The 24911-nt window shown below is 37.9% G+C and overlaps 1 protein-coding gene across 1 annotated transcript; it reads right to left on the bottom strand.

The window, feature by feature from the left end:
* Nucleotides 1-10045: 10045 nt before the first annotated feature.
* ANKRD7 (ankyrin repeat domain 7) lies at nt 10046-18181 on the bottom strand. Its single transcript, XM_005614990.2, is given in 5 exon segments — nt 10046-10162; nt 11050-11225; nt 11381-11499; nt 17955-18101; nt 18144-18181. Coding segments are annotated over 5 exon segments (597 nt in total).
* Nucleotides 18182-24911: the final 6730 nt, after the last annotated feature.

Below are 24911 nucleotides of genomic sequence, written 5' to 3'. Positions count from 1 at the left end.
CTGTGGTAGGCGTCCCACATATAAAGTAGAGGAAGATGGGCATGGATGTTAGCTCAGGGCCAGTCTTCCTCAGCAAAAAGAGGAGGATTGGTAACAATTAGCTCAGGGCTAATCTTCCTCAAAAACAAAAAAATGTCAAGCATACTTGTGAGGGTCTATTTCTGTGTTCTATCTTTTATTCCATTCATCTATATGTCTATTCCTTCAGCAATTCCACAGTCTTGATTTCTGTAGCTCTATAAGTCTTTCAATCAGGTAGAATGATTCTTTCTACATTTTTCTTTTTCAAAATTGTTTTAGCTATTCTAGTTCCTTTGCCTTTCCATGTAAATTTTAGAATCTTGTCTATATCTACAACAAATCTTGCTGGGATGTTGATAAGATTGCACTAAACCTGCATCTACTTCAAGAAAACTGTCATCTTTACTATGTTGAGTCCTCTAATCTACAAACAGGTTATGTCTCTTCATTTATTGAGATTTTCTGCAATTTATCTCATTAGCATTTTGTAGTTTTCAGTATACAATTTGTGTATACCTTTTGTTAAGTATTTCATTTATGAAATAGTACTTTCAATTTTGATGTCCACATGTTCATTGCTAGTATATAGAAATACTGTTAATTTTTGTCTGTTTATCTTGCATGTTGTAAACTTACTTATTAGTTCTAGTAGTTTTTTGTAGATTTCTTCAGATTTTATAGGTAGACAATCATGTCATCTGCAAGTAGGGGCAATTTTATTTTTTCCTTTCCAATCTTTATGTCTTTATTTCCTTTTCTTGCCTTTGCTACACTGGCTAGAACTTTCATCACTGTGTTGAATAAGTGAAGCCGTCTGAATCTAGAATTTTCTTTGTGCAAAGGTGTTTAGCTACATATTTTTAATAGATAGACATCTAGTCATGTTATGTATTTCTTCTTGAGTGAGCTTTAATAGTTTACATCTTTTAAGGAGTTTGTACATTTTATCTATACAATTAAATTTATTGCTACAAAGTTGTTGATATTCCCTTATAATCCATTTAATGTCTATATGATCTCTAATGTTGGCTCCTTATTCATTTTTGATATTTGTAATTTGCATCTTTTATTTTCTTGATCATTGTGACTATAGGTTTAGCAATTTTAGTTTCATTGATTTTTGTTGCTATTTCATTGATTTCTGCTCTTCATTTCTTTCTTTCTTCATGCTTTCCTTGTGCTTTTTTTCTAGTTTGTTAAGGTGGAATTTTAAATCATTTGAGACAATTCTTTTAATATAAGCATTGATAGCTATAACTTTCCCTCTAAGCCCTATTTTAGCTGAACTGCTAAACCTGCTTGAGAAGTATTCCACAAATTTTGATAGGCTCTCACTTCATTTCCTTTTAATTCAATATATTTTCTAATCTACCATGTGATTGTGTTATTTCATTTCCAAATATTGAGGGATTTTCCAGATATATTTTTATTGATTTCAAGTTTCATTGTTGTCATTAAACATACTCGTAATATTTTAATCTTTGTAAATCTGTTAAGATTTGCATTTTGGCCCAGAATATGATCTATCTTGGTGAATGCTCTATGTACACTTGATTAAAAAAGTGTATTCTGCTATTGCATATGGAGTGTTCTATAAATGTCAATTATATCAAATTAGGTGATGGTATTTGTGTATCCTTGCTGATATTTTTGTCAACTTGTTCTATAAATTATTAAAGGAAGAGTGTTGAAGTTTGAAACTGTAATGGTAGATTTGTCTCTCTCTCTCCTTTTAGCTGTTTCAGTTTTACTTAAAGTATTTTGAAGCTTTACTACAATATGCATACATGTTTGGGATTGGATGTCTTCTTCAATTCATGAACTGTATGTAATTATGTAATGTCCTTCTTTATCCTTGGTGATATTTCTTGTTCTGAATCTACTTCATGTGATATTAATATAGCTAGTCTAATTTTCTATTGATTAGCATTTATATGATGTATCATTTTCTTGTTTTATTTTTAATCCCTCTTTGTCCTTGTTTTAAAGTTGGTGTTTTATAGATAGTATAGAATAGGATCTTGCTTTTTTATCGGATATTAACAGTCCCTGCCTTTTAATTGGGATGTTTAGATTATTTACATTTAAAGAGTTATTAATATGTTTGAAGTTAAATCTACCATGTGTTACTTGTTTTCTATTTATCCCCATTTTTTGGCCTTTTTTCTCTTTTCTTACCTTCTTTTGGTATAATTGAATATGTATTTTTTTTTAAAGATTTTATTTTTTCCTTTTTCTCCCCAAAGCCCCCCAGTACATAGTGGTATATTCTTCATTGTGGATCCTTCTAGTTGTGGCATGTGGGATGCTGCCTCAGTGTGGTTTGATGAGCAGTGCCATGTCCGTGCCCAGGATTCGAACCAACGAAACACTGGGCCGCCTGCAGCGGAGCACGCGAACTTAACCACTCGACCACGGGGCCAGCCCCTTGAATATGTATTTTTAATGGTTCCATTTCATCTCCACCATTGACATTGGTTACATCTATTTATTTTTATTTTGTAGTTGCTCTTGGATTTAACACACACATACACACACACACACACACACACCCCTTATCACAATCTATCGTCCAATATTATTATACCCCTTCACATGTAGTGTAAGAACCTTACAACAGTATGTTTCTATATCCTCTCTATTCTGGATCTCAAATGAAGATATCCACAAGCTGCATTACTATCTGGAATCTCTTGCAAGCTCATATAGGTGCTGAAAACATTCAGTGGTTTGTATCTGCAAGACTAAAGTCTCTTTTTTCTTGCTGGCTCTTGGTTAGGGGATGATCTCAGCTCCTAGAGGTCACTCTCATGTTCTTGCCACAACACTTCCTTCATCTTCAAAGCCAGTAGGAGAATTCCCGTCTCTTCAAATCTCTCTCATACATACACCTCTGACTTCTGTGTCTGACCTCTAAATCTAGATTTAAAGAACTCATGTGATTAGATCAGGCCCAAACAGGATAATCTCCCTTTTGTCATTTAAGGCAATATAATCACAGGAATTATATCTCATCATATTCATAGGTTCCATCCACGCTCAAGGCATGGGTCACTGGGGGTCATCTTATAATTCTGCCTATCACACAAGGCACGGAGACTTGTATAAGCTAAAATATAATTTCATAAAGAAGGATAAGAGATTTTCAATTTGCAACTTCTTTAGTTAACTAAGAAATCTTACTGGACTGTAAGATGTTTTTCATCTTATGCTGCCATGTCTAGTATATGCCTAACATATAATGGGAACTCAAGAAATATTTGTTGAATGGAACACTTGACTTCTCAATGTGAATAACAGACTTCTAAAGTGTGCATTGATTCACCTTATTCTCCAGCACAAGGCAGTCATCAAGTGTCCTAGACTCTGTTTGTAGGTCTCTGGTTGAATACTCAAATAAAATCCCAAGGGACATAATAGTTTCAAGTAAAAGAAGCACAACTTCACACACTATTTCCCTGCATTATGCAAACTCTAAATTTGAAAAATGAAAAATGAAAAAATCAATATACCTCTTCGCCCCAAATAGTAGTGGCTATTTTAAACAATTATTTCTTACTTTATATAAATTAGTTTTTCATCGCAGTTCCTGAATACTGTCTGTAATAAGAACAATATGTTTTATTTATGATAAGGATGCACATCTCTAATATCAGCCTATAAGGACAAAACAAAATAAAGATTAAGTATTTTTATCCTATATAATTTGAACTGGCACACACTAATGGAAAACACGCATTGCCCCGGAATGTCTCTGATCAGTTTCAATCTCTATGTCTATATAGGCTACAAAGAACTCTATTTTACAAAGTTGAGCAGTACTTACATTGTCCACTAGATGGCAAAGAATTCCACAAAGAGACTCACAACAGAAAAAAGATTTAATAGAATTAGAGATTTTGTGATAAAGAAAAGGCAGATTTTTTTTTTTAACAAATGAAGGAAGTGCCAAATAAAATATCCTAAAAGCACCTTAAATCTTTATCTAAGACAAAATCCAAAATTTCTGTTACCTTATAGTTACTTATGAATCAGAAATGAAGCAAAAATAAATAAATAGAAGAAAGGTCATGTAGAGGAAATGTTTCTTAACTATAGGGACTAAACAAAAGCCTCACAATTATTCATCATTGAAATAGGTATAAATAGAATGAAAATGTACCATAAGCAGCCCTGTGAGTAAAATGGTCTAGATTTTAAAACTCTGTAATCACTTATAAGTAATAACCATGTCTAGAGGAAAAATATTAATGATCATATAAAAAGGACATATTCAAATAACATAAAAGTTCAGTGAAGATAAATATATTATTGGGGGTGGAGTTAATTACAACAAGGAATCATCTACTAAAAATCTGTTGAACCAAATTAAAATCATGGCTACATATTCTGTCATACGCAATAAAAATGACAAATAATAGGTCAGTAGCCTTGATATTTCAGATATTCATGCAAATCAATAAACAAATGGGACTACATCAAATTAAAAAGCTTCTGTACAGCAAAAGAAACAACCAACAAAATGAAAAGGTAACCTATGGAATGGGACAATATATTTGGAAATCATATACCTGATAGGGGTTAATATCCAAAATATATAAAGAACTCATACAACTCAAGAGCAGAGATGATAACAACCTGATTAAAAAATGGGCAAAGGAACTAAATAGAGAGTTTTCCAAAGAAGACATACAAATGGTCAACAGGTACATGAAAAGGTGCTTGACATCACCAAGCATCAGAAAAATGCAAATCAAACCCATAATGAGATATCACCTGATACCTGTTAGAATGGCTATTACCAAAAAGTACCTCTGCCCGAGATATGTATTATTACAAAGGGAAAAAACTTTGATGAGATCACGGGTCTTGAGATGGGAGGTTATCTTGGTGGACCAAATACAAACGCAACGGTCCTTATTTGTGAAAAAGAGAGGCAGGAGAGTCAGAGAAAGAGATGCGAGGATAGAACCGGAGATCAGAGTAGCTCAATTTCTAGGATTCGAAAGTCGAGGAATGTGGGCAGCAAATAGAAACTAGAAAGAGCAAGGAGACAGATTTTCCCCTGGAGACTCCAGAAACAAACGCATTCTGCCAACTTCTTCATTTCCGCCCTGTGAGACCCATGTTGGACTTCTGACCTCCAGAACCGTAGATAATAAATTTGTGTTGTTTTATGCCACTGTGTTTGTGGCAACTTGTTACAACAATAAGAAACTAATTCTACTCCTTAGGAAAGAAATATCTGGTATTAGTTTTAAAGCAAGGAAGTGATTACCTAAACCTGAGTAAGATTCACTTACATCTCAGAAAAGACTACAGGATAAAAACATCCATCTTATGTAACACATCATGAACAACTTTTTCCTTGCAGCTAGTAAAATAATTGTTGTAGAGAAAGGCCTGACTTCTAGAGAACGTACTTGGACAAGCGCATTGCCAGGGAGACACACACTCTGGAGCTGACGACTCCCTTCCAAGTTTCACTGGCAAGAGGAAAACAATTCTGCATAATAAGAGACCAATAAGGGGGTGCAGGACTGAGCTGCTCTGGAATGATTGTAGAGGGAGGGATGTGGAATCCAGAAGTGGGACACAGTATACGTCCTGGGGACTGAGTGCATGAAATGCCGGGAGCTACACACTGTGACCCTCTCCTCATGCTTTATGTATTAGTCAGCTTTTGCTGGGACAATAAACAATCACAGTGTCTCAGTAGCTTCAATAATAAACAATTATTTCCCATTTATGAGTCTGGGTTCCTGGTATCAGCTAGGCTTGAGTTCAGATCTGTACTGTATGTGTCTCATGCTGGGACCCAGACTGAAGAAGTAGCTGCTACCTAAGGATGCTGTTCTCATAGAGGATGGTAAGAGTGCAAGAGGGTGATGGGCGTCTGCCAGAAAATGGGAACCTGTCACCCGCCTATGCAAGTCACACAAGCAAGCCAAGTCAGCAGGAAAGGGAAAAGGTCAGGGAAAGAAGACTGAATATTTGCTGAGCAATAATCCAATCTACTATAATCCCGTAACACTTGGTCAAACTAGGAAACAATGATATTCTTGGTGTCATGTGAAATTTGGTGAGAGTCAGAGTGTGTGGGGACTTTTGCCTTAAGGTCAGCACAGACTGAAACAATGAGCCCAAAGGAATAGGAAAACAGCAAAGGAAAAAACCTGGGTTATGGTTTTCTTTCTTCAATGCAAAGTAAAAGGAAAGTAAACTAACATTTTGATAAGCAATATCTCTTTATCAGGTACTGTGCTGAATAATTTCATTCTCATTTACTCTCACAACAAGTTTTTCAGATGAAGAAACAAGTTCAGAAAGGTTAAGATTCTTCCCCAAGTTCCTATAGTTTGTGTCCACAATAGCAATTCAGGAATGTATCATTAAGGAAAGTTGAAGAGCTAAGGAGCAGCGGGGCTCTGAATGGAATCAGTGGGCATAGAAAGTGACTCTTTAACAACAGAAGACTAGAAAAACACAAAAAGATGTCAACCCTCAACAAAATTGGGAAGGACTTGTTTTACATAAAAATGAGTAGCCCAGACAAAGGCATGGTCCATGGGTTTCTGGAAAACAGCGATGCAGCACCAGCACCCCAGAGACTGGCTGGTGCCAGCAGAGGCTGCAGTTTCAGAGAGATAACCAAGGGAACAAATTCAGAGGGGTTTGTGTTGGAGCTGAGACAGGGCCAGCACTAGCCCACAGAAGTACCTTTGAAAATTAGAAAAATGTGTTCTCTCTTCTTTTAGCACAGACCTGTGTTAGTCCACATGGTTTGCCCAGTCCCACTTGCTCCCTCCAAGATGTATTTAGGATAATATATACCCTCCTAAAGTTGGATATGTATTAAATAATTGCTTTCTGTTGTTAAACTTCTTAAAGGATGAGTAAGTGTGCTCTATTTTAGACATTACCAGGCAAACTAAAAAGTAATTCACAATTTGACAATATTCTAGGATCTGAAATACTTTGGAGAATTCACAAGAATGAGCTGGCAGTTAAACTCAAGTCCAATATCGTCACACTATACCTGCACTACAACGTACTCTTTCAGAGGATGCATTTTCCCCAAATGGGTAGTCAACACAAGTTCAGTTTTAAAGTATACGAAGTTCTTCCTCTCTCCCACCTAGTTTTGTATTAGGTGTCCCACATCACAATTTCACCCAGCCTTCAGGACCTGATTCAAATGCCTTCTTCCTCATCAAGGTTAACCCTGGTCAAGGTTCCACAAATGATCTGTCCCTCCTCTGATTCTTGGGTGTTTTGCTTGTGCCTCTGTTATGAACGAGCATTTATTATGATAGCTAAGTTTTGATTGGAAGACCCCGAGAAAGCCTACTTGTCCTTCAAGCCCAGTCAAAAGTTCTCTTTTATTTGAAATAGCCCCTGACCTTCCCCAACCTACCCCAGGTAGTTTGTAACTCCCTCCCTCTACGCTAACAGTCAAGATAGAGTACACATAGTCTGACCCTCATTAACTCACACAGTTGAGAAAGATTGAGGTGGGGAGGAAACTAAACATCTGTGAGCTCTCTGAGGGCAGAGGGTGTAAGATAGCTTCATCTTTGCTCCCCAGTACACAATATGAAGTCTAGACCAGCGTTTCTCAGCCTGGGCACTGTTGACATTTGGGGCCAGATAAGTACTTGTTGCAGGGGACTGTCCTGTGTATTGTGGGCTATTGAGCAGTATTCCGCCTCAGTCTTGACAACCAAAAATCTGTCCAGACATTGCCAAATATTCCCTAGGGGACAAAATTGTACCCAGTCGAGAACCACTGATCTAAATCCTAGTGGAGTTTAAGTGTGTGTTGACTTGCTGTCAGGAATTGTCAGGTTTTTTCCTCCACTTTAGCTCTTCCATATCACCTAGCACCAGAGGGGCGTTCAACAAATATATTTAAATGAATGAGTGGTTTAAATAAATTGCAAATAATACTAACATCTTTATTCTGGGCCATTAAAAACAGAGCTTATAGGGTTGATATATATTCATCTATTCATGGGAGAAACAGTATGGTGTATTAGTTAATGGCACAAATTCTGGAGTCAGGCTGGGTAGCTTCAAATCTAGAGCATACAGGTTTATGTCAGGTTCCTAGCTCAGTCACCTTAAGCAAGTCATTAAACCTTGCTGCACCTCAATATTCTCATCAAAAAACGAGGATAAGAACACTTCTTACCTCAACAGGACTATGCGAAGATTACATGAGTTAAAATATGTAAGGTGCTTGGAACAGTGCCTAACAACTGTCAGTTAGTATTATGTATTCGATAAGTTGAATACCTACTATACACCAGGCATCTTACAAGTGATGGGAATTTAATTATGAACAAAAAGTTCAAGCTCTCGTGGAACATGCAATGCAAAAGACAAGGAGGATAGGAATGGATAATAAAGTACTGTAAGTGACAGGATGGCAGGGCAGCCAAGAAGGCTGTGCTGAGGTCCCATGTGAGGCAAGGAAGTTATCCCAGGAGACAGCTAAAGGAAGAGTCTTCCAAGGAATGAATAGTCCTAAAGTCAGACCACGCTGGATGTGTTTAAGGTATGGCAAGGAGCACAGTGAAAACTGAGTACTCTGTATTATGTTTTTAAAAAGAAAAATGCAAAGTTGTTAATTACCTTTGAGGGGAAAAAAAAGCTAAGCAAATTTTAAAAGACTATAAAACCATGCCAAAAATGTAAGAAATGTTTTGTTTTGATGATGAGACTATGGGCAATACTTTTTTTCCCCATAATACCCAAGTTTTCTGAATATGTCTTACTGTAGTATTTCTAAAAAATCAAAAAGGGCGCCAGCCCAGTGGCATAGAGGTTAAGTTTGTGAGCTCTTCTTCAGTGGCCCAGGGTTCGCAGGTTCAGATCCCAGGTGAGGATTTGGCACTGCTCCTCAAGGCACGCTGTGGTGGCATCCACATAAAATAGAAGAAGATGGGCACAGATGTTAGCTCAGCAACAATCTTCCTCAAGCAAAGAAAAGAGGATTGGTAACAGATGTTAGGTCAGGGCCAATCTTCCTCACACACACACACAAAAAATCAAAAAGCTTTTATCAATGAAAGTACTTGTAAATAAAACAGAATTTCTGTTTACACAGGATTATAATTTTTTCCTCTAGTTTGGAGCTGAAATGTTAATATTTTTACTTTATTTAAATGTTCTAATGCATGCCTACACAATACGTTGCAAAGTATTTTTACTAAACAGTTTTTCTCATCACTGAGAGCAATCATAGGGCTGTTCTGGAGCAAGAGATATAAATAAATGACTATTTATGGATCTTAAACATGTCTTATACTTTTTTAAAAAATTAATCTTCTAAATTTACTGTTCAAATGTAGGATTTCTATCAGGAAAAGAGTCAGAGCAAGAATGTAAAAAGTGGGGCATCTACTCAAAAAGTTGCGCCAATCACAGATCACATCATGGAGTCCGAAGATAGAGTCCTGAGTGAGCAGCTGGCTCAGGGTTTTCAGTTTCTGTTCCCTGGGACCCTAGTGTTTTCCAGACATCTCAGGAATTCTATGGAGGGTCATGTCTGGGGCTCTAGGTCCCCTACCCTCATTTAACTACAGCATCTGGGATTTAGAGATTGAGTTTCTGTGTAAGACTCTAATCTTATATAATAATTAATAATAATAATAACTGAGCTGGCCCAGTGGCATAGTGGTTAAGTTCACAAGCTCCACTGCAGCCGCCCGGGGTTCACAGAGTTGGATCCCAGGCATGGACCCACACACTGCTCATCAAGCCATGCTGTGGCAGCAGCCTGCACAAAATAGAGGAAGATTGGCACAGATGTTAGCTCAGGGCCAATTTTCCTCACCAAATAATAGTAATAATAATAATTATAATAACCTACCAATCTGGCTCTACTGTTGGATTTTACAGATAGAAAAATAGACCCATAGAATCTAGGTAATTTGTCCAAAATAATATGGCCAAATCTTTTCCCAATATCAAATTAGGTATCTGTTAGGTGTCTGTAATTATATGCTTTTATTTAGCATTAATTATACCTTTGATTCTTAGCTAAAGCATTGACATCTGCCCCTCTCTGTAGAAGAAATTCTACCATTTCTGCCTTATTTTCAGTAATGGCAAGTAAAAGTGGAGTATACACATCCTGAAAAAATTTATTTCAAAATGATTATTTAAAATACTGTACCAACATTACATGCCTTTTAGATTTAAGTTTAATTTAAAACATGTGTAGTTATAAGAAACCTCTGCATATGTACTTGAATTTTTTAAAGGTTGTGATACTTAACAAAATCTGATTTCAAAGACCAAGAAAGTAAATTGTATTTGGGCCAGTCAAAAAATAAAATTAAAGTTTCTACTTTAGGCTGAATTCAAATTGTGGGCAAGAGCAGCCTGGAGTATTTAAGTGATGAGCCCCTAGCATTTAACATAAATATTGCCAACTATCAATTCACATTTCAAAATGTTATTACAGTTGGGTTCCCATAAGGTGTTATTTAAACTCCAAGGCTGGCACTTATTTTGGGCTGTCATGTAGACAAAAATATCAGTGAATTAAAGTGTTAAGAAGCTTAATAAAAAGAATACTTCTCAATTATCAATAATGTCTCAATAGGAGAGTTGTATTACTTTTAGTACAACAGATGACTTTCTAATTCAACCCTGTTCTTACTGTTATTCATGAGTGTACAAATAAAATAGAAAAGATAAAAGATGTTAGCTTTATGATTTTTAATCAATATCCATTTATAGGGAAATCAAATATTTCTCATTTGATATAGACCTTTGAATAGTTATTGTTAAACATGACATTGCTTTGGAGTTGAGGATTATAACCTGCAATGAAATGGAGAAAGACTTTTGAAAAAGGAAAACTTCATCGGGATTTGATAATCTCCTCTCCTCTCCATTTCATTTTGGAAAATTCATGCTTTATATAATGTATATCAACAGATGCAAATTACTGCAATGAATACTTTCTTCCATTGCTTTCTAAAACACGTTGTGTTGTTTTTAATAAAAGACTACTTTATTTTGAGCTCCAAGATGAGCTCCGTGTTAAATCAACTTTTTGACTAATGAGACACTTTGAGCACAGACAGCATAATGGAGAGCAGTATTGTCATCTGAATCCACCAGATTTGGGTCTGCACCACGGTCTAGAAGAACAGAAGCACAATTCTCCTTTTCACACTGTGCTGCCTGTCGGTACAAGAATAGAGAAGCAAGCAATTTACTACGCAGGATATGATACATTAAACTAATGTTTAATACTATGTTTGAAAAGATGAAATCCAACAAAAGTTATGTAGGAGAAGAACTGCAAAACATTCCAATTGGAAAGGAAAAATTAGCATCTTGGCCAATGGAGATCTGTTTTTACTATCCCAGACATTCATTTTGAATTGTTTCTCAATTAAAAGAGATACAACATTTGACTATCCATTAGCACAGGCCAGGTGCAAAGGTGTTCTATATCAATATAACAAAACACAAAGTTAGAGGCAAGTCTTAGTTTGAGAAGTTACTTTCTATACCCAAGAACATGTCAGATTATATACTGTTAAGACATTTGCTTCAGGGGCTAGCCCTTAACAGACTGGTTAAGTTCCCATGCTCCACTTTCACGGCCCGGGGTTTCGCCAGTTCCGATTCTGGGTGCAGACATCGCACCACTCATCAGGCCATGCTGAGGCAACATCCCACATAGCAGAGCCAGAAGGATCTACAACTAGAATATACAACTGTGTACTGGGGGGCTTTGGGGAGAAGAAAAAAGAAACAAAAAGATTGGCAACAGATGTAGCTCAAGTGCCAATCGTTAAAGAAAAAGGGATGTTTGCTTCAGGTAATTATTTACACCTACACAAACTTTACATTAATTGTCACTGCTTTTTACAAAATTTAAAATGCTGTGCAAATGCCTTGAAAATCAAATATTGAACTAGTTTCACTTCAAGGAAAATTTAACTATAATGAGTTAAAAAAATAGGCTTTTTCAAACATCAAAATGATGTCTGAGCCTTGGAAAGGATGATAAAGTTAGACATCCAACAAAATTTAGAAACAATCTCCCAAACCTGAGATATATGTGACAGTTAACAGGAGGAAGGGAATTTGCCAACATTTGGAACCCCTGTTCCATGGCATGACACCCCTACTTGTGTGTTTCTCTCTTTCCTTGGCTATTAAAGTTGCCATTTGCATATAAAAAATGAACGCAAAAGTGAAAGCCTAAGGACTCTCTAAGTTGTAGATCTCAACTTAATTTTATTAAAATATTTTCTACTTCTCAAAGAACCTTACTCCATGTAGCCTCCCAGAAACCAAGCACACATTCACGCAGTGTGACAGGTACTAATTAGCTCCATTTACAATTGGTAGGTTTTAGCCTGAACTGACGCTCAATAAACTTTTATTTATTTATTAAGGTGATATTATATCCTTGCTTTTAGATAATTTTATAATACAGTGTATAGATAGCCCAGGTCCCAAACAAGAGACTTTAGATGTCATTTTCCCACTTCATTTTAGGTCCTCAGAAGTACTTTATGGGTCCTTAAACAGACCTGTTATTGACACAAAGCATAGCAAAATGGTGGCCCACAAGGACTTGAAAATAAGGTAACTTTCAATAGAGCTAGACTAATAAAATCCATACACAATAATATGACTTACCATTTATGGCAGTAAATCAAGAAAAAATAAAAATAGTTTTGAACAGTTTGGAAATACTAAAATTCCAATCAAGTTTATCTGAACGTAATCTCTGGAAGGCAAGACTATAATACAACTACCATACAAAAGCAGAAACCTAACCAATTATATTGTTCTCCGCCTGAAGAAAGACTATAATCAGAAAGAGGATGAGTGGTTAGCTTGGATGATAGAATGGAACCAGAAGTTAGCCATGGTTAACATCCTCCATCAAAAAGAAAATCTGGATTTAAGGAACCTATACTTCCCAGCCATTGGAAAAGAATACTTCGCTGTAGAACAAAAGTGATTCATCAGGCATCATGGTCTAGATAAAATCTCTCTCAAAATCACCTACCTTACTTTGCTGTGATTCCATCCTCACGGGGCAAACTTCTGGTGACTAACTTGGTTTCTCAGATATGCTAATACAGGAAAACCACTGATGAGCCTTTTGGTTAACATCCATAGTTTGGCATAAGGATAAACTTCCCTATGTAATGGGAAGCATCAGTCCTCAACCAAAACACACAAGGCTGAAGAGCTTTAAGCCTACCTAAAATAACTCCTTACAGTAGCTTAGCAAATCCTAACAAACACTTTGATCCGCCTCCTTCATCCGTTATTATACATCTCTTAAGAATTTAGCCCCAAGGAATTTACGTGGCTTTTACTCAAGCTTTAGATCCACCTCTCCTTTCAATTCCAGTTCTCTTTTTTCATTAATTAAAAAAACAAAAACTGTGCTCTTTCTGAGAGAAAGTAAATGGCATTTGGGTAATTCCCAGTAGATCTTCCAAAAGTGGCTGCTGCACGCCTGCTGGATAATTTCACTCTTCCAATTGAAGCCTAACCCCCACTGTGACAATTAAATCTTTTATGAAAATCACAGAGCCCATCTGCATGCCCCAAGGAACATAGGAAATCAGCTATAAATTCAGTAAAATAAAATAGCTATGAAAGCTTCAGCTTTTTAAGGAAGTATTGAGCAATATAGTCCTGTGGTCTTTTACACAAAATCTGAAAACAAGACTAAACTATCTTGAGCAGGCATGAAACATTACAAAGTTTACAAGATCGCCCAAACCTTCAAGACAGTCTTATAAAGATTTTTAGTCAGAATATTTGGAATCCTTTCAAATGATTTAAAAAGACAAAATGTCTTAAGAACATATAGATTTAACATTTGTCTTCACTTCATTTTAAGTTTTAGATTTAACTGTTCTTGACTTCCAGAACTCACAATTGGAGTGTAAAGCAAATCATGTCTTTGTTATGGCCATTTACCAGACGTTTACCCATATAATGTAAATGCTTCAAGGCCAATATCAATGTTTTTTCACCTAACATCAAAAACAAAAACCATTCTATTTTTTGAAACAGTTGAATGCAAATGTATATTTACAAATATCTTAGAGAAACACTTTAAAACCAATATTATTCCATTACATAACTTTTATTTTATGAATGTAGTATATTCCCAATATAAGACTTTAGTTTATATTGTTACTTTTTAACTCCTAGTACTTATCTTACAAGAAATTTAGTGCTGGTGTCATTTTATTTCATTCAATTTCTGTTTTCCCCCCTCTCTCACTCTCCCATATACCAGTGAAAGAATTGTCAGCATAGATTGTGGACAGGAGAAGAACTGTCAGATCCCAGAAATCTCTAACCGAACTTCAGCAAAAGGCATGACTTGGATGGATGTCAAGAGTGGATCATTACTATGGAAGCAGAGATGAAACGTGTTATCCGCTAGACAGGGGGCAGGACCAGAACACAGCTGCAGTCTTCCATTAGGTCTCATCATGAGAATACCCTTTTTATTAACTGATTTTGTTGGGCTCTTGATAACTCAGACTTCAGGGTTAGTGAACAAGTCACTCAGGAAGCTACCTCATCCTAGATCATGAATTATTTTCAACTCTAGGCTTGGCACTTTAGATCTAATCTGGGTTTGAGTAGTGTGGCTAAAAGTAGTAGTTTGGAATTTAGCTGTCACCTACCAGGCTATATATAGATCTGAAAGACTTTTTGTTAAAAACCATAAGTAATTTAATTTCATAGCAGTAAGAGATATTAAACATCTCCTATTCATTTTCAAACTTACTAGGTGCAGTACTCTTGAAATAAAAATAGAAATAGAAGCCAAATAATCAAAGCACACTAACAGGGAGCTACTCTGTGTAATAACAAGTAGCCTGCAACAGGGCTTTGCAGATCTTGGTTTAAAAAAACATCCATCTAGAAATAGCTATGATTTGACAAATGAGGAGAGTTAGGGTCAAGGTCATACAAACGCAGAGCGAACCTCAAATTTGGATCTTTATTCCCCAAAGAACGTTCTTCCTCCTGGGCTGCTGTGGTCTCCAAAACAACTTGCTCATTAACTGACATGGTGCTTCCCCCATTCTCTCCTAACCAGAAATTTCCACTTTCAGTACCATTTTTTGACTGGAAAACATATTTCAAATGTTATTTCCATAAGGCCATTATTAATATGTACATACATTTACATGAGGTATCAGAGAACTTCAGCACAATGCTTCTAAAATGCGTTTATAGAACGTTGTGTAAAACATTATAATTCACCGTTTAAAAAAAAACTCAAACAACACAAAGCAGAAGTCTCCCATGACCATTCTCATCCACCTTCTTCCTCTGCCCAAATCTCATCTCCTCCTCAGAACAGTGATGTTAGGTTTAGGATGTGTCCTTTCACATTTATCCCTCTCATTCTCAATCTCTCTTTCTCTACATACACACAAATATTAAAATATACAGTTTGAGATTTTGGGGGGAGTTTTAACTAATGTGCAGTCACATAACCACTATAATCATGACAAAGAACGTTTCCATCACTCTGAAAAGTTCCCTCATGCCCCTTTACAATCAATCCCCTTTCCTCCCGCCCCATCTGAACCTCCTGTTAACCTACTACGGCTATGCGGGGTTCTAGGTGATGAGGATACAGCAGCAAACAAAACAGACAAAAATACTTGCTCTTATGGATCACACATGCTAGAGGAAGAGGTAAACAAAAGACTTAAAATGCCAAGTATGCCAGACAGTATTAAGTGCTAAGAGAAAAATCAGGCAGAGAAGAAGGATAGGAAATGTCAGCAAGGAGAGGGGGTACAGCTGTAGGTAGAGTAGCTAGGGAAGCTCTCACACATAAGGTGACAATTAAATAAACACCTAAAGGAAGTGAGAGAGCAAGCCATGAGGATATCTGGGGGAAAAGCATTCTAGGCACAGAGAATAACAAGTCCAAAGGCCCTGAATACATTTCTGGCATTTCTGTAGAACACTAAGGAGCCCAAGGTAGCTGGAGATGAATGAAAGGGAGAGTGTCAGGAGGTAAGATCAGAGAGACAACAACAGGGTGGGGGTGAAGGCCGTGTAGGGCTGTGTGAGCCATTAGAAGAACCTTTGCTTTTACCCCTAAAGAGATAAAGCAAGTGAAAGTTGTTAAGGCAAGGAACAACATCATTTGACACCCATTTTACAGGATCATTCTGGCTACTGTGTTGAGGGTAAACTGAAAAGGCTAAAAGGTAGAAGACTGGAGAGGCCACTACAGTAATTCTGGTTAAGACATGATGGTGGCTTTGACCAGGGTGGTCACTGTGAAGGTGTCAAGAAATGGTTGGATTTTAGATATACTTTGAAGGTGGAGCCAATAAGATTTACTGCTGAGTCAGATGAAGGATGTGAAAGAATTAGAGGAGTCAAGAATGACTTTAGAGTTTCTGGCCTAAACAATTAAAAGCAAGGATTTGGTATTTATAGAAAGAGCAGAGCAAGATGGGAAGACTAACAGGAGTACGGTCTGGGGATGTTTGAAATGCCTAAGCAGTGACGGGATGGAGCCAGTGGCTCTCACAAGCCATTTGCTAAGTTTTCAGGAATTATTGGAGCCCATTGACATCTCACTGGTAGCTTGAAATCAGGGCTTCTCCTTTCTTCGCCCCCCATCCCCCACCCCCAAGAGCCTGTTATTAAACATTTGCCAGCACACCGCAGCCTAATAGACATCTAAGTGGAAGTGTAAGGCATTTACATATATATGGGTCTAGAGTTCAGAGGAGAGGTCTAGCTGGAGATAAACAGTTGGAAGGCATTGGAATATAGATATTTAAAGCCAATCTCTCTTCACCAGGTGAGTGAAGATTAAAAGAGAGAGAGAATCATTCAATGTCTGAACCCTCAAATATTTACCACTCAGGAAGAAGAGGAGAAATCAGCGAAAGAGTCTGAAAAGAAGCATCCACAGAAACAGAAGAAATGCCAGGTGAACCAAATGTCTTGAAAGACAAGATAATATTTTAAATAATACTGTTAGGGCAAGAAAGATACTTGACTAAGATGCCAGGCAGTTAAGACTGAGAGTTGACCACTGAATGAAGTCAGGTTGAGGTTATCCATGACCTTGTAAGGTAATTCAACGGTGTGATGTAGGCTAAAAGTCAGATAAGTTAGATAACTCTGTTATTCTTAAAAGAGGAGATAAAATATCAGCAAGCTGACACAAATACTCTTTCTAACCACAGTTTCCAGTTACTCAATCATGATGAAAGATGACGCTTTTCATACTTGACTTGAAAATGCTCCCAAGGATTTTAAGGTAAGCATAGATAGTACATATCTTCTGTCATTAATGCCAAACACGTAAGTTCTTTATTGCTTAACATACAAAATTAATGTTGTTTTTGCAGTAAGTGGTTGTTGATGGGCTTTTTGAATATATGCTGCAATTGAAAAGCAAAATTCGTGAGACCCACATTAAAAAGTTAATTGTTTTGCTATTTCAAAGTTTTAAAATCTTAATAACCACTGCTCTTGGAGCTCACTTTTACTCTTTTCCTGTTAGTACATTAGTAATATGGTATATCTTAGGCAGCTGGGAACAATATGTACCAAAATAAAAAACAGCAGGCTGGGGAAAGGGTAGAGTGCCCAGTGGAGGTTAAGGCAGTGGGAGGAGTGGAGGGGATCAGGGAGGGTAAAAATGCCCTCAAATATCCCTGTGCGCATTTTTAAAACTAAGAAGCTGAAAGTTGGGAGTGTGACCCTCTGCCAATGGTTACCAGACCTCTCTGCTATGGGAAACCCGGAGTGACAACCAGTGGGGTAGCCTAGACAAGTCCTGTTTCTGGTAAGAGGACCCAGTGGCCCCAGCTTCCCCTCCACACTGCCCTTCATCACTGTGGTCATTTCTATTCTCTGTCCCGTCCCGCTTGTCCACATTCATGTTTCATGAGCTGAAGGTATGAAGATACTCCTTCACCTTCTCCAAATCCCTTACTGAGGCAGCCTTGGGAAATTTCTTGAAATCCTTATCTCGAAGGTCGTAGCCCAGCTCAGTGGGCAGCCTGGTACTGGCCCGGCTTACAGGCAGGTGTGAGAAGGAGCCAGGAGACTCATGCTTCCTTCTCCAGAAGACGAAAAGCTTTTTCATGACGGTGCAGGAGGCAGTCCTTCTATTATTGGACCAGGATGTCCCTGGGGCTCCTAACCGCCCCACCTGGCCCTGAGGCCCACCACTGGGCTTGCAGCCCCTGCTCACTCCAGTCCCAGAGTAGAAGTCAGCCAGATACGGGAAGCGGATCAGAGAGAGGAAGCGGGCCAGAGACCAGAAACGGCGGGGGCCGCTTGCATGGGGTGACACCAGATTCTATTGCCTAGCCTCTTGCAGCTACGTTGGGACCCAGTCCTAGGGGCGCCCAGACCCAGATTCTCACTGAAGATCTTAGACTGACTGCTACACTCTGTCTTCCTATTAGATAGAGAGCTTTTGGGTATAAACCTACCAACTTTGTTACAAATAATCCCTCTCCTTCAGAGATAGACCTAGTGGCTTGAACTCTTGTGCACTGAGATTTACCTTCCTCGAGATAGGGATGGATCTCCTCGAGTGATCCATCCTCCAGCCTCTCGCTAACCTTGTTCACATGATACAGTCCATCTTTAACAATAATTGAGATCACTCTATAATCTCAGTTTCAAACACACTTTTGAACATTACTTCTCATATCTCAGCTCACTTCTCTCATCACAAAACTCCAGAAATCCTTCCAACTCATTGCACCTATACTCCATTAATTCTGCCACATTTCACTGACCTTGACCGCCCCACTCTGTCCTCACTTCTCTACTTGACTAAATTCCATGGTTAATCATTATCATCACTCCCACACATATACCTTCAATACATTTGCCCCCATTCCTTTTACTTGTCTGCCCAAACCATAGTGCTAGTTAAATCTGAAACTCCCATCTAAACTTGTCTGCCCTGAGCCACTGAGTGTGACTAAAGGCAAAAACAAAATCACACTGTCCGGTCTCAGCTTCAGTTTATGAAAATCACCTGAAATGGATTGGTATGCTCCCCAGCAGACCTTAGATATTTCCCTCATCCCTTCACACTCACTCTTTCCTTGATCATTTCATATCTTCTCTCTCTTCAAACTCATTTTTTGGCCAATGACCTGGTTTCCTGATCAATTGAGAAAGGAGAATCAGAAGAGAAATTCTACAGGCTCCCAGGACATCTACCCACCTACCTACATCTTGACGGGAAATATTTTACCTTCTCTCCTGTTCATATCACTATGTCCATGTTGTGGCAAAGGCCAGCGCTTCTCTTGTGTACTAAAACTCATCCTCTGTAGCTTACCCATTCACATTGCTTCAGCAACACCCCTCCCCTGCTTTCTCATGTGTCTTTAAAATTTCCCTCTCTGTTGATCAATTCTTATTAGCATAAATACATACCAGTATTTGCCCATCCTAAAAACAAACAACAAAAAAACATTGACCACATTTCCCCCTGAAACTATTGCCTCATTTCTCTCCTTTACAGCAAAATTCCTTAGAATTATCTATAATCTTATAATCTGTCTCTACAATTTTTATTCCTTCATTCTCACTGAAAGCAATTCTCATCATTACCCTTTTGTTCCCAGCTCTTTCTCAATCATCGCAACAGTAATCGCAATTGACCATGATCTCCATCGTGTGAAATCCAATTATCATTTCTCAGTTTTCATATCAGTCTAGTAGCATTTGACACAGGTTTCAAGGACCATTGCTTACTCCTTGAAACATTGTCTTCACTTGGCTTCTAAGACATTCCACTTCCCTGGTTTGATTCCTTTCTTTCTAACCATTGCTTCTCAGTCTGGTTTTCTGATTCCTGTTTATCTCCAAGATTGGAGAACCCCAGGAGTGGTCCATCAATAACTTCATTTTTCCCCCCAAATCCTTGTAGTCATCCTTCACTCTTATTTTTTACACCTACATCTAAACAGCCAGCAACTCCTGTCAACTTTAATTACAAAATATATCCGAAATCCATTTTATTTCTTCCCTATCCATATTCCCTTCTGGGTGATCTCATTCAGTCCCATGGCTTTAAATACCATCTATCTTCTAAAAACTCCAAAATTAGGAGTTCCAGTCTGGTCCCTTCTGCTTAACTCCAGACTCTATAGGCATCTCACACTTAACATGTCTAAACTGACCATCTGATAGTCCACTCTGTCTTCATCTTTCTTACCTAAGAACAAGTAACTCCATTCTTCATGTTGCTCAGGTCAAAAGTCTTAGCATCATCCTTGATTTCCCTTTCTCAAAGACCACATCTAATCAGTTAACAAAACCTGGGTGCACTACTTCCAAAATACATACAAAATTTGACTACTGCTATCAGTGTAATCCAGGCCAACATCATCTCTCTCATTTGCATTATTTTGCTTCAATATGTTATGGCAGAATCTTGACTGGTCTCCATGCTTCTGCTCTTGTACACCATCCTTGCCCCAGTCTATTCTGAACCCAGCAGCCTGAATGATCCAGTTAAAGTGCCTTCAGATGATGTCACTTGTCTGCTAAAAATTCTCCAGTGATTTCCTAAGTTTCTCACAGTAAAAGCTATATTTCTTATAATGACCACATGGCCCTAGACAATCTGTGACACTATTCCTCCATACCCCCACCCTTTACTTCTCTGACCTCAAGTCCTTCCTCTTACTTAAGCTCACTTTGCTCCAGCCACAGTGGTTTCTTTGTTGTTCCCCAACACAGTAAGCACATTCCTGTCTCATAGCCTCTAACTTTGCTGCTTCCCTTTCCTGAAGTGCTCTTCCTGCCACCATATGTAAGCTCCGAGAAGACAGCCATTTTTGAATGCTTTGTTCCAGGCTAATTCTCAACTCCCAGAACAGGACTTGGCACATTAAGTGCTCAGTAAATGTTTGACAAGTGAATGGATAAATATATGAATAATAATCTCTGCTTCTATCTACATTGTGGATTCTTGAATGCAATTTTGGACACAGAACTTCTCCTTAATTCCATGGAGCAAAAGTAAAAACAAGGCTGTATTTTTTAATGAGAAACTTTAGGGTGGCAGATGGGAATGAGAATACAGAATTTAGTGGGAAAATAGCCTACCAAATGTGACTGTTTTCCAAAACCACAGACCCTGGTTCATTTCTATAGGAGTCTTCAGTAGGCACCTTCCTGTCCATGAAAGCGTCACTATGTGGCAGGGCCAATACCTTAGGGTGCTCCTGAGAGTATGAATCTCCAAAGAAGAGTGCATAACACTCAAGGTATACAAAAAATAACCCACTGGGTGGGGAAAGAAGGTATCAGAACTTCTTTGCAGCTACTAAATCTTCCTTTGAAAATGATTGTATATGTCCATATGTTCTATAATAGATGTTATATATTAGTATACTAACACACACACACATATATTTAGTATGTCAATCAATAAAATACACACATAGAGATGCTTTGTTTTATTTTGTTTTGCCAATCTCATCAACTCAATTTATAAAATATTGCCCTAGCGTGCGTCTAAAAGTTCTTGAGTCCAGGCCCAAGAGACCACTGAATTGCCTCTGCCTCTTAATAAAGACTCGCAACTCAATCCTTCACTTCCTATTCCAAGCTGTATCCTTCATTTGGATGATTGGTAAAGGAAATATCCACGCTGTTTAGGGCAATATCGCCTCTACTCAACAGAACAATCCATCAGAACACAGCAGCCCAACATCCATATGAGGGATACAAAGACATGTGAAAGGGTTATTTCCTCATGACCTCCCTTTCATCTCTTCTGTTTGGAACCTGTCTCTCCTCTTTCTACTACCTTAATTCAGTCTATTTATCTTTTGCCTAGATTACTACTATGGCCTTCTAAATAATCTCTGCCTTCACTTTAAACACTGTTCAAACAGTAGTAGGCTGGAGTTGACTCATGCGATCCCTAGGGGCGCATTAGTAAATATGCTGGAATTGTTGGAGGCTTGAAATCAGAAATGGGAGTATTTACACGATGAAAATTGGTAAGAACTATAAATCAGGGCTTGTTTTCAATACTCTTTGTAATATTCCTATTCTCTGAAATAAAGAAAACAGAAAATAGAAATTTAGAAAGAATAATAATTAACATCAACTGTTACAGAATATAAACTTTATGAAGGCAAAAACTCCTAAATGAATGTGACAGGGAAATTTCTGTACTTCAAGTTATAAGTAGTTATCTTTCACATTTGTTTATGATTAATATTTTCCTTTCCTCTTTCTTCATCGGTTTCCTTATTTCTACAATTAAAATTAATATTTGTATACAAAATTCTCAAAAAAGTTTAGTATAAGGAAACTATCCTTGGGAAATAGAGGAATAGAAATCTCACAAACCTAAAGATTGTATCTCTCTTCTTAGAATAGTTTCTTTGAATTAATTGAAAATAGTTCATTCCTTTTCCAAATTAAGGAATATATTTTTATTATCTCCTATAAATTTTACAAATACTAGAATTAGGTCCTAATTGTGAACATTGAAAATTAATGATATCAAAATTACAAGATGACAGTTCAACATCAAAATTATTACTTTTCTTTATAAGTTACCTTCTAAAATAGTGAGTTCTCCAAGTACATTTACCTATTAATTCTTTCATTCATCCATCCATAAAAAGTGAATTGAGCTCTGTTGGGATATGTACTCTCATCTTTCAGGACCCTTTCAACTATAAACAAATTTTGGCTACTTCTGGTCTGTGTAGGTTGAGAAAAGTAAAATTACAGTATTAGAACTAAGTCCTAAGGTTTCCTTCTTTCTCTTTAAAGTAAAATTTTTGAATAATAGCAATTGTACTAGATGATCTTTCAAAGTTTCACTTACAATAATAATTATTAAGTGCTAGTTTAGTCATTGGAAATGCCTGATATGTATACATTTCATGAAAAATTTCTTCTACTAAGCTTAAATGATACTTGGCTATAATGATAGTTTACTGGTCCATTTATAACCCCACCCTTGTAGATCATTATTTCAAACTTTCTCTATTTACCTGTCTCCTACTCTGATGACCTTGTTTTGTAGTTTACTGAAGAGAAGAGCAACCAGGAGGGAATTTGCATAAGCTTGCAGGACCACCCTGACCCACTTGCTTGCACCATGCCAATTGTTGATCCTTCTTTCCTGTTATTGTGGGTGAAATGTTGCTGCACCTAAGTAGGCCATTCTCTTCACTTGGGAAACAGATCATCACCTCTTAACTTCTTAAGGATCTTTCTCCATCAATTCTCCCCTCTCTGTATCCAACACAATCTTTTTTTTTCCCTTTACTCAATATACACTGTAATTTTCCAATGTTAAAAAACAAACAAAAAACAAAAGCTGCAGCTACTGCCCACATCTTCCTTTCTCTTAGCACAAAATTCCTTGAAAGAGCTGTGCAGAATGATTTCTCACAATTTCTCATTTCTTCTCACAATCACTTCCATTAGGCTTCCATTGCTTCCTCTTCAGAGAGATTACCTCTGTCCTATGAGACCACCCATCAGAGTCCAGGAGTTCTACATTTGTATGAGAGGTAAAAAGACATTTTGAAAGGTTATCTCCACTGAGTTGGAGCTGGAGGACTTGAGGAATACTTCAAAAGAGGCGGTAGGGAAGGTAGAGTGATATCAGCATGATTGTGGAGTGAGTTCCCTTTCTCTCCCCTTTAAGTTACAACTAAACAGATGTTCATTAACCAGCAGAGGAATCCCTGCACAGCACAACAGGATGACTGAGAGATCCACGCAGCCATGCATCTGAAGGTGGGGGACCTGGATCCCTGGGAGGTAGTGGAACTAGGTGAGCACACCACTCCCTCTCCCCAGCAGCAGTGATCTAGATTGTGAGTTCTCACTCAGTGGCCAGTGTGACCATGGGGGGGTGGGGGGAGTCTGGCCCATGAGAATGCTTTCAGAGTTGTAGCCCAGCCCATGGCAGCCCTACAAGTGGGAACACTCCCCACTGAGTGGCATGGCTCAGCCCCCATGAAGGAACCCCTACCAAGCACAGCAGCTCAGTTGAGCTGCCTGCAAGTGCAGAGCTGGCACACACACAAAAAAGCAAACTTCCCGTCCCACCCAGCAAACCAGCTTGGCTGGTCCCTTGCTAAGTGCAGTGGTCCTGCACCAGAGTGACCAGCTGGCAGAGCACAGAGGCTTCACTTCTGTGTGTGTACATGACCTGCCAAGTGGCTGCAGCCAAGGTGCAAATGCAGAGAAGCTCCACTGGCACAACTTCCAGCAGATGGGGCAGGATCAGAAAACACAACTCCTGCCCACCACCTCAGTGGTGGCGTGTGGAATCTGCAACCTGATACTACCACAAATCCACTGGCAAAGGATAACTTCATCAAACACCATGAAGAACCATATTAACACTTTAGAGCAGAAGGAAAATGACAAGTCTCCAGAAACCAATTCTGAACTCAGAGAAATTTACAATCTAAATGATAGAGAATTCAAAATAGTTATCATAAAGAAACTCAACAAGTTACAAGAAGACTCAGAAAGACAGCTCAATGAGCTCAGGAATCAAATTAATAAGCAGAAAAAATACTTCACCAAAGATATTGAAACTCTAAAACAAAAAACAACCAAACAAACTCTGGATATGAAGAACACAATTAATGAGATAAAAAATAATCTAAAATCCATAAAAAATAGAGCTGATATTATGGGGGACAGAATTAGTGATTTAGAGGATAAATATATAGAAATTCTTCAGGTGGAGGAGGAGAGAGAACTAAGATTTTTTAAAAATGAAGAAATTCTTCAAGGAATATCCAACTCAATTAGAAAAAGGAATATAAGGATTACAGGTATTCCAGAGG

Source organism: Equus caballus, chromosome 4, assembly GCF_041296265.1.
Source record: "Equus caballus isolate H_3958 breed thoroughbred chromosome 4, TB-T2T, whole genome shotgun sequence".
Taxonomy (NCBI): domain Eukaryota; kingdom Metazoa; phylum Chordata; class Mammalia; order Perissodactyla; family Equidae; genus Equus; species Equus caballus.
Note: the sequence above shows the minus strand (reverse complement) of the source record. Positions and strands in the feature narration are given on the sequence as shown.